Here is a 10,627-nt window from a genome sequence, read left to right as displayed (position 1 = left end):
GGTCTCGCCCCTTCGCCCCATCCCCGCGGCTCCTTCGCGGGCGCCGCTTGCGGGGCGGCGTGTGGGGAAACCACCGCAGAGGAGCCGGAAGCGTCGTGGCGGCGACGAGGCGCCCTCCTTCCTTCCTTCCGCGCGTGCGCAGGCGCGCTGCATGCCGGGAGTGGTGAGGCGGCTCCTCTCGGCGCGCCTTCCGAGCAGCTGAGGCGAGCGGTGAGGGGGCGCCGCGCTCTGTGCAGGCTCAGGGGCAGCCTCGCGCGGAGGGCTGCGGGGGCCGAAAGGGCCGCCCTCGAGGCGGGGAGCGGGAGGCCGTGGGCGGGCATTCCTGGCGGCGGCGGCAGCGGTCCGTTGAGGCGATTATTCCCCTCAGGGCCGCCAGCGCGGCCTCCCTGCGCGGGGAGTTCCAAAGGCGCCTGTCCGTGAGGGGGCCGGGGGTCGCCTGTCTCGGCCGCTTGGGCCCCGGGATGGACGCGGAGCGAGGGGAAAAGCCGCCCAGAGGCCGAGGCCGGCCGTCGCAGGGGTTGTCGTGGGGGCGGAGCTGCCAACATTTCCCTTTTTTTAAACAACTTTTTAAATTCAAAATTTATGATAGATAGTTTATTACGGCCATAGGCCCATATTCAATACATCATACAGCAACACAGGTATAACAAGATAAAATTAATTAAATTACGTTTAAATCAAGTACGTCTCAGACCGTAAGTTTCTAAATTCCATTAAAGTAAGAACAATATAGCACATAAAATATCAAATTATCTGTATAAATCAATATTATTTAGGCAAAATCTATAATAGAGTAATCCATTTTTCCTTTTATAGGCTAAAACTGTTATCAGAAATCTGGCAACAGAAAGGGACCTACTCGGATCAGAATCTTGCAATAAATGAATTAGCTGTGTTTCCAAGGAGTCACCTGAGATTTCCAATAATAAAGGGGACAAAAATCTGATCTGAGAAACTGAATGTAGTGAACAACAGAATAGTATATGTTGTAAAGATTCTATAGATCTATTATTGCATACACACACCGCTGAGATCCGACCATTGGAAAATCTATTATTCAATACATTGGAAGGAAAGGCATTAAATCTTGCCTTAATAAAGGCATATCTGTGGGCCGCTACAGACAAAGAGGTCAAATAAGATGGTATCTGCTGTGAGGGCACTATGCCAAGATTTAATTCAAAATTTAAACAAAACATATTATCCAGAAACATATCATCCTTATTTCAACCCCCCCCCCCCAATTTTTCCTCCCTCACACACAAAATTCCACCCCCCAGGTTCCCTCAGTTCCAGTCTTTGGTTTCTTTGAGAATGCTGTTTTTTGCATGTTAACAGTTGTACAGTGGTCCCTCGGGTTACATACGCTTCAAATTACATACGCTTCAGGTTACAGACTCCGCTAACCCAGAAATAGTACCTTGGGTTAAGAACTTTGCTTCAGGATGAGAACAGAAAGTGTTCAGCAGCAGCGCAGCAGCAGGAGGCCCCATTAGCTAAAGTGGTGCTTCAGGTTAAGAACAGTTTCAGGTTAAGAACGGACCTCCGGAACGAATTAAGTTCTCAACCCGAGGTACCACTGTATAGATCCTCAAACTATTAGGTGATTATCATCAATAAAAAAGTTTGTGAATGTTTATTCAAAGCCAGCCAAGGAGTCCAGTTCACTTGGTTGCGTCTTCAAGTACTTTTTAAAAGGGAAATTCCCTTATTCTGAATAGGATTCCTCGCAAGAAAAGGGAAAAGTTGGCAGCTATGCGTGGGGGGAGAGAGGGGCGCATAATAATAATAATAGTAATAATAATTTAATTATACCCCGCCCATCTGGCTGGGCTTCCCCAGCCACTCTGGGCGGCTTCCAGCAAAATATTAAAATACAGTAATGCACCAAACATTAAAAGCTTCCCTAAACTTTAATAACCCCCCTTGGCCTCCGTGTCCCCCCTTTCTCCAGGCTCCGGGGGCACCATGGCAGAACGTCCCGAAGACCTGAACCTGCCCAACGCTGTCATCACTCGTATCATGAAGGAAGCCGTGAGTAATAGGCAGCCTCTTGGGGCTCAGTAGTAGATAGGTAGCCGTGTTGGTCTGCCATAGTCAAAATAAAAAAAATCCTTCCAGTAGCACCTTAAAGACCAACTAAGTTAGTTCTTGGTATGAGCTTTCGTGTGCATGCACACTTCTTCTGAAGAAGTGTGCATGCACACGAAAGCTCATACCAAGAACTAACTTAGTTGGTCTTTAAGGTGCTACTGGAAGGAATTTTTTTATCTTGGGGCTCAGGCACACTTCCATGTTTGCCCCTGGGTTTCAGGCAAGAACAACAATTACATCATTATTTTCGTTGTTATAAAATTATAATAATAATTTTATTATATTCTACCTACCAGTATAGGGCGGTATATAAACTCAATTAATAATAATAACAACAACAAAAACAACAATATACCCCACCTATCTGGCTGGGTTTCCCTAGCCCTCCCAAAATACCCAAACATTACAACTCTCCCGATACAGGGCTGCCTTCAGATGTTTCCTGAAAGTGCAAGTAGCTTCTTTTCTTGTTTTTCCAGCCACATTCCCCAGGAAAACCCACCGTTTGCTGTTGAATCGGAACAAATATCGATGGGATTTTCTGTGGCCTTTGTTCAGCAGTACAAACGGCAGGTTTTTCCAGGGAAAGTGGCAGAAGAAAAGAAAAACCTCTTGGACCCGTGATCAGAAATTTCAGAGCAAATGGAAGTGTGGCTGAGCCCTGTTCTTGGTACTCCTTGTGGCTCCGATGGCTTCTGTTAAAGTTTTGTGTTTCTGTACATCTTACAAGTCCTGTCTGCCTCACCTTTTGTTCTCTCATTCTCTCTCTACTTACCTGCCTTTATCTTCTTGCAGCTACCCGGATAATCTGCTTTAACATTTCCTCTGCTGAATGTAACATCCTGTGCCAGCCTTTGTTTGGGTTTTACGTATTTGTCGTGTTTCGTTATATGGTTAAAATTTTGTAAAAATACTTTTGGTGCTGTGGGAGCCATGAGTAAGTGGACAAGAGGCTGGGAATCTGGAGCATTGGAGAAGACAAGAGGCGCTAGTGGCTGGTGTGCAAGACATAGAGGGAGAGGGAAAAGACCCTCATCAGTGGCAGAAGTGCAATGTCAGACATGCCTTGATGGGAGTGGGACACAACGCTGCGGGCAACTGGTGCCTGCTGAATGCAGACGCAACATGGCTCTCCCAGGCTTACGCACGCCTCTTTCCCCTCAGCTTCCTGATGGAGTAAATATTTCCAAAGAAGCCCGAAGTGCGATCTCCCGAGCTGCCAGTGTGTTTGTGTTGTACGCCACATCATGGTGAGTGAGTGCTGCTGCTGGTGAGACCCATGAGCCTGACTGGATAAGTGCAAGCCTCTCACCATTTTTACTTACTGACAGTGGTATGTGGCTAGTGGAACTGGTTGCAGTCATGTCGGTAGGTTTTTGTTGTTGTTTTTTTGTTGTTTTTTGTTCACTCAGTCTACAAAAAGTAAAGAGAGCTTGGGCTGTCCCTTCACAATTGTTCAACACACACCTTTCCTGTGTGACATTTCACAACGCTGACTTGCAATTTATATGTTGTTTCTAAGAACAATGACCATACCAGTTTTAATAACGCAAACAAACACAAACATAATGCAATAAGTTTGGTGGTGCTCCAGCCTTCCAGTAGCCTCAACTTCCATAAGGTGGACAGTATAGAGCAACGCAAACATTGTTGTATATCAACAAAGGCTTCAGTACAAGTCCTATTGGTTCAATTGATGGGAGAAATTAGGTCATGCTGCTATCTTGCACCATGGCAAGCCATGCCTCCTCATAAAAAGTTATTTAAACAATGGTGGTCTTGAAAATTAAGATGTTAGTTTTAGAATCCTCAAAAGAGCTGTGCATTGATACAGGTGCATGTATGTTTTTCATATGGATAGTCACCTGGGGGAAAAACTAAAGCTTTGAAACCACATGGTTGCACTGTGTAGCCATTCATTTTGCTGCTGTTTAGTTTTATGAGGGGCAGGAGGAAGAGAATTATTAGAAGTTTAATTTTTCCCAAGGAAAAAGACTGGTGGAAGATTTTCACTAGTGACGGGTGAGTAATTTTTCCTTTGCTTTTTCCTTAATTAGTGCCAACAATTTTGCAATGAAGGGGAAAAGAAAGACGCTGAATGCTGCAGACGTCCTCTCAGCCATGGAGGAGATGGAGTTCCAGAGATTTGTTGTCCCCTTAAAGGAATCCTTAGAAGGTAAATGCTCAAGTGTCCTCTGTTCAGCTTCTGGTTCACATTCACCTGTGCCCGGGTGTGTGATGATAATAGCCACTGCCTGGGCTTGCTTTGACGGTTGCTTGTCCTTCTAGCTTACAGGCGTGAGCAGAAAGGCAAAAAGGGAGCTTCCGAGCTAAAGAAAAAAGACAAAGACCAGAAGGGAGATGCAGAAGACCCTGAGAAGAACCGAGGCGATGAGAACGAAGAAGAGGATGAAAGGATGGAGGAAGAGGAGCAAAACGAGGAGGAGGGAGAGGAAGGGGACAGCTAAGTCACTTAGGATTTCAGCTCTGGGCAGCCCTAGTCCACCATCAGAACCAGCTGTGAAGCAGAAGAGGCAATATGGTTCCTGGTCTGAGACTGAGTGGGGATTTGAACTTGGGTTGAACCCCCAACACCACCTGAATCTCTCTGCTTTTCCTTCATTCCGATACTGGGGATGAGCTTGCACGTGGAAATGGGCGTACTGGATCAAGTGGTCCCAATAGAGCACTGCAGACTTTGGAGGAGATCCTGGATCAGTTACTCTCCTTGGAGTGTCTGCAAGTGGATTCCACGTTTCTGCCTACATAGGTTCATCCGGATCATTACACGCGTCATTTAATTTGTAACAATTCATTTGTTGGTTTTTTTGTTCATAGTTGGGATTTCCAGGCTTTTGTCAGGTGACAGCTGTTCAGGGTAACATTCAAGGGCAGCAAATGGTGCCACTTGCTAAGGAGGGGCTCTGCTGTGGTGGGCAGCAGGGGAGACTAGGCAGGTTTGAAGTGGGGCAGAACTGCTAACCACCCACTTTCAAAGGGTGTGGACATTGGGGAAGCCAGCAAGTTGTTTTGAAAAGAGCATTGGATGGGATGTGAGCAGATGGAGGGCTAGTCAAAGAGGAACAATTCCTGACCACATAGCACTGTGAAAACCACATTTAAAAAAAATTATATGCAATTATTCTCAAAATTGGATAACTTATTAGGACGTTATTTTATATACAAAACAAGTAGTTGCAGCAAAACAAGTTGATAGCCCAGTTCCAATGGACACTTTAATTGCCAAAAAATGAGATAAAATGGAATTTGCCTTATGATTAAGGGAAATACAATAAAAACCTCCTTGAGTAAACAGGCTGTATAAAAAAATATCTGGTTAAGATGTTCAAGAAACAATTGCACATCTATTAAAATACAAGTTGAAACAGTTTAAATTTGTGGGTTTTACCCATATAGTGATTTATCTTCTTTGAATATCTGCAGGCATCAAATTTCTCATACAAGCATCCATTTAGGACTCCCCCCAAAAAACCCCACCCCACAGCAACATTACCTATTATTTTCCCCAAACTCAAGTGTGCTTTTGTGTTTACACATCAGAACTCCAAGCTCCTCTCATGGTTGTGGTCTCGCAGGAGCCTCTTAAGCAAGAGAGCAGTCCACATCCCGTGTGATGGGGATGACATTTTATTGGGACCTGGGAAGCCATCCCCTGCCTGCCCAATGCCCTAGACCTCCTCTACGCATCATGCTGCTCTCCAGTTGGTTTTCCGGATCTCGTTTAGCTGAGCTGCTGTTTCCCAGCTCTTACTAAAGAGTCCCTGAGGCTGGGCCATCCTAATACAGTCATACCTCAGGTTACAGACGCTTCAGGTTACGCATTTTCAAGTACCGGAATGGGTTACTTCCGGGTTGTGCATTTTCGGGTTATGGATGTGCCAAAACCCGCAAGTACCGGAATGGGTTACTTCCGGGTTTTAGCGCTCAAGCATGTGCAGAAGCGCCGAATCACAACCCATGCGTGCGCAGACACGGCACTGTGGGTTTGCTGACGTGCCTCCTGCATGGATCACGTTCGCAACCCGAGTGTCCACTGTAGATCCCCCACCTTCGTGGAGGGGGAAAGGTGCCGAAAGCCTGATTCTCAACAGGAAGTGATCTGACATGGGGCTGATGTCCATGTCCCCCACTTCCAGACCACCCTCTTCCCTCCCAGTTGAGAAAACAAGGTCCAGAGTGTGTCCTCCCACATGTGTTGGGCCAGTGACATATTGGGACAGCCCCCTGAGCCAGTCGCCTCAGCATGGATGTTGAAGTTCCCCAGAACCAGCAGTCCGGGAGTCTTCAACACCGCCTCCAAAACCAGCTTAGGCAGGGAGACTGCTGGACAGAACCAGCACAATCCCTAATCTGTCCTGTTTGCCTAATAATAATAATTTATTATTTATACCCTGCTCATCAGTCTGGGTCCCCCTAGCCACTCTGGGCAGCTTTCAACAAAACACTAAAATACAGTAACCTATTAAACATTAAAAGCTTCCCTAAACAGGGCTGCCTTTAAAAAGGTAAAGGTACCCCTGCTTGTACGGGCCAGTCTTGGCAGACTCTAGGGTTGTGCACTCATCTCACTCTAGAGGCCGGGAGCCAGCGCTGTCCGCAGACACTTCCAGGTCACATGGCCAGCATGACAAGCTGCGTCTGGCGAGCCAGTGCAGCACACGGAACGCCGTTTACCTTCCCGCTGGTAAGCGGTCCCTATTTATCTACTTGCACCCGGGGGTGCTTTCAAACTGCTTGGTGGGCTGGCACTGGGACTGAACGACAGGAGCGCACCCCACCGCGGGGATTCGAACCGCCGACCATGCGATCGGCAAGTCCTAGGCGCTGATGTTTTACCCACAGCGACACCCGCGTCCCACTAGGGCTGCCTTTAGATGTCTTCTAAAAGTCTGGTAGTTATTTTTCTCTTTGATAACTGGTGGGTGTTCCACAGGGCGGGTGCCACTACCGAGAAGGCCCTCTGCCTGGTTCCCTGTAACTTGGCTTTTTGCAGCGAGGGAACTGCCAGAAGGCCTTCAGCGCTGGACCTCAGTGTCCGGGCAGAACAATGGGGGTGGAGACGCTGCTTCAGATATACTGGACCGAGGCCGTTTGGGACTTTCAAGGTCATCACCAACACTTTGAATTATGCTCGGAAACATACTGGGAGCCAGTGCAGGTCTTTCAAGACCAGTGTTAAATGGTGTCAGCAGCCACTCCCAGTCACCAGTCTAGCTGCCGCATTCTGGATTAATTGTAGTTTCTGGGTCACCTTCAAAGGTAGCCCCACGTAGAGCGCATTGCAGTAGTCCGAGCGAGAGATAACCATGCTAGGAACACACTCCAGATCCCCCCCAACTGGACAAAGCCCACTGCTGCTCCTTAATTGAGGCTGTGCCATGATCTGAGTACCCTTGGTTACACTTTGCAAGGATGGGGCCACTCCTTTGGAAAAGAGGATTAGTATGGCGGGTCTCATAGTTCTGCTTTCCCCCCTCCCTCCCCATGTCTTCCCTCCATCAATAGGTTTGTTCCATAAAACCATCTCTGAAAGTGGCGTTGCTGACATGAACTTTCTCAGAAAGTTCATATGGCTGCAACAAACAACAGCCCCAACTCACAGACTTCCCACATAGAAGACTAATTATGCACAGTAGTGAACTAAATGGACCAAATGGTCCGATCCTGACCTCCCCACATTTTCTTTCCAAAATGGTGCATTTGCCGGCCACTTTCCCCCTACTTCCACGTGGATTTTCATGACATACATTTTATGCAAAGTAAATTTCAAGTCTAGCAACATGAGGGAATCATTTTTACAGAAATAAATCCATTTATTTTTTTAATAACATTTTGTTTTTGTGTTTCAAATGAATACAGTACTTGTAGATGGTAAATTTTCGAGAGCAGAAGGAACAACTGGCACTAGATCGCTGAGGATTGCACAGCAGGGCAGAAAACTTAACACCTTTATAAATTCTGGACAGAGATAAATTCAGTATTATTTTTTCACACTAAAATATGGAAGCTATATTCAACACGTGACATTTCTTTTAAGACATGTGTTGTTCAAAATATGTAAAAATTATTTCTTTTCTATAAATGTTGGTCAACATGCTTCATTATAACCTGTTAAAAGTTTTACAAGAGTGTGCAGATAATGATGCCCAACTGTCAAGCAGATGTCATACATCAACAGCAGCAGCAGCAAAAGCAAGCGAACACTGCACAATCATGACTGGGACTGATTTTAAAAATACATTTTTTTCCACAAATATCATATCACACAGAACCCTGTTCTTTATAAATGTGCCTCTCAAAAGTTTTTTCCCCCCTCCCTCTTAAGGCTACATGAGAAGACATGTCATAACATGATTTCATGATTAGAACTATTCCTTTTTAAAATCTCATCTTCGTTAGCGCGCACACAGGGCATTGTCCCACTGAGTCTACAGAAGAGTGCAAACAAGCAGAGCTGACTTTTGCTTTCGCAAGACATCCATTCCCCAACTCCACAGAATTCTTGGGACAGCACCAGAGGGGGGAGAGTTCCCAAGCATCATACTGATTTTGGTTTCGGCCTGGGACGCGTACCAGGGGGAAGGAAAACCCAGTAATTAAAAGCAGTCAATCCAAATCCACTTCCACGTGAAAAGCACAGGCACTGTGAAGGAATGCAGCGAGAGAGAGAGGGAGGGAGGGAGGGGGGGTGCTCCACTCGACCCCACGGAAAAGAGTTTGCTGTCAGTTATTCAGTAACCTGTCGGTACCGTCCTGTCCAGGTAGGTGCATTTATTCATGCACACACCTGCCCCTGCTCAGTCTGCTTCAGGTAGCTTGGTCAAGGAATTCTTCCAGAGTTCTTTTGATGTGGGGGGACTGGGACGAAGCTTGGATCAGCAGGTTCTGACCCATTTGTGCAAAAAGCGCTTTGGACAATTTAGCAGTGGCTGTCCGAATATTGCCGCCGGCTCCGGGCAAGGAGCCGCTGTTGGTCATGTTGCCCAGCAGGTGCCACAGGACCACCAAGACCTTCTGTTCCACGGCGTGAGGCTTGCGAGGATACAGCTCCACCACCAGCTCTGGATTCAGAACAACAGAAAGGGGGAGACATAGAGAGAGGGGGAGTAACTGGTCACACCAAAGGCTCTCTTCCCCACCTCAAGCCTTGGCCTGCTCAACTTGAGCAAGAATGCAACTGAAAGCATGGAAACTCAGAGCATCTTCTGGAAAGGCCACCAATTACCGTATTTATCGTTCTATAGGACACACTTTTCCCCCTCCAAAAATGAAGGGGAAATGTGTGTACGTCCTATGGAGCGAATGCAGGCTCCTTGGCTTCAGCAAAAGCAACACAAAGCCTTTGGAGCGCAGTGGGAACTTGCGCTGCGCTCCAAAGGCTTTGTGTTGCTTTCGCTGAAGCCTGGAGAGCGAGAGGGGTCGGTGCGCACTGACCCCTCTCGCTCTCCAGGCTTCAGGGATAGCCACCTGAAGCCTTTGGAGCGCAGCGCAAGTTCCCACTGCGCTCCAAAGGCTTCGGGTTCCTTTTGCTGAAGCCGGGAGAGCAAGACTCTCCTGGCTTCAGCAGAGAGGGAGAGCTGTGCAGCGCCCCTTCAGCCAAGCGGGAGGAGAAATGGAAGGGGCTCCGTTTCTCCTGCTGCTTCGCTGAAGGGGCAGAATTCTTTTTTTCTTGTTCTCCCCCTCTAAAACAAGGTGCGTCTTATGGTCTGGTGCTTCCTATAGAGCGAAAAATAAGGTAAGCACACACAGTGCTCCAAACAAGCTTTGTGGGGAAGGGCCCAGCTCAGCAGCAGAGCACAGCGGAAGGCCTTGACTTCAATCCCCAGGTAGGGTTAGGGGAGACCCCTGCTGACAATGCGCGTAGACAGTACAGTGGTACCTCAGGTTACGTACGCTTCAGGTTACAGACTCCGCTAACCCAGAAATAGTACACCAGGTTAAGAACTTTGCTTCAGGATGAGAACAGAAATCGCGCAGCAGCAGCGACAGCCCCCCATTAGCTCAAGTGGTGCTTCAGGTTAAGAACAGCTTCAGCTTAAGAACAGACCTCCGGAACGAATTAAGTACTTAACCCGAGATACCACTGTACTGCCCTAGATGGACCGATGGCCTGACTGTGTGTGAGGCGGCTTCCTCAGTTCTTAAGCTTAAACTCCTGCTATGCTTTCAGCTGTTATAATGGGATGGGACGTCAATGGGCTATTTCACATTCGTTTTACATTCCTTAGGTTGGCAACAACCTTCCAAGCTGCCTGGCACCATCACAGACCCTGCAGAGCAGTGAAGAGTCTTGCGCAAGCAGGTCCTGGGCAGGCTCATCCTGGAAGGGCGAACTCCGGGTACGAAGGCACGGAAGCAAAGCACGAAGAGCCTTACCTGCAAGCTTCTCCGTGATGTCTTGCTTGGCTTTCCCATTCAGAAACTGGGCCTTTGTGCAGAACGGCTGAAGCAGCAGGTAGTTGTCTAGATGCAGAGGAGGGAGGGAGACAGAAAGCCAACTCAATGGGAGTCT

The 10,627-nt window shown here is 47.5% G+C and overlaps 2 protein-coding genes across 3 annotated transcripts in view; one reads left to right on the top strand and one right to left on the bottom strand.

The window, feature by feature from the left end:
• Positions 1-200: 200 nt before the first annotated feature.
• On the top strand, positions 201-5,489 carry POLE3 (DNA polymerase epsilon 3, accessory subunit). Its single transcript, XM_081196593.1, has 5 exons — positions 201-210; positions 1,955-2,034; positions 3,259-3,344; positions 4,152-4,270; positions 4,384-5,489. Exons 2-5 carry the CDS (start codon positions 1,969-1,971, stop codon positions 4,560-4,562), a joined length of 450 nt encoding a protein of 149 aa, XP_081052719.1. The 5' UTR covers positions 201-210; positions 1,955-1,968; the 3' UTR covers positions 4,563-5,489.
• Positions 5,490-7,907: 2,418 nt separating this feature from the next.
• Positions 7,908-10,627, bottom strand: part of TOGARAM1 (TOG array regulator of axonemal microtubules 1) — a 29,006-nt gene continuing 26,286 nt past the window's right edge. For both annotated transcript variants that reach the window (XM_081195450.1, XM_081195451.1), the window contains exons 21-22: positions 10,492-10,578; positions 7,908-9,176 (exon numbers count right to left, since the gene is read on the bottom strand). In XM_081195450.1, coding sequence (XP_081051576.1) covers positions 8,923-9,176; positions 10,492-10,578 — 341 coding nt within the window. In that variant the 3' untranslated portion in view covers positions 7,908-8,922. The remainder of the gene's footprint in view (positions 9,177-10,491; positions 10,579-10,627) is intronic.

The sequence above is a fragment of the Podarcis bocagei genome (genome assembly GCF_964188305.1).
Source record: "Podarcis bocagei genome assembly, chromosome: 1".
Classification (NCBI taxonomy): domain Eukaryota; kingdom Metazoa; phylum Chordata; class Lepidosauria; order Squamata; family Lacertidae; genus Podarcis; species Podarcis bocagei.
The sequence above is the reverse complement of the archived record's forward strand: the minus strand, read 5'-3'. Positions and strand labels throughout refer to the sequence as shown.

Excerpts from the sequence above, each read along its gene's own strand:
- POLE3 (XM_081196593.1), top strand. The coding sequence starts at position 1,969 with ATGGCAGAACGTCCCGAAGACCTGAACCTGCCCAACGCTGTCATCACT. Across the intron at positions 2,035-3,258 it reads CTCGTATCATGAAGGAAGCC|CTTCCTGATGGAGTAAATAT; the intron begins GTGAGTAATAGG and ends CTTTCCCCTCAG. Across the intron at positions 4,271-4,383 it reads CTTAAAGGAATCCTTAGAAG|CTTACAGGCGTGAGCAGAAA; the intron begins GTAAATGCTCAA and ends TTGTCCTTCTAG.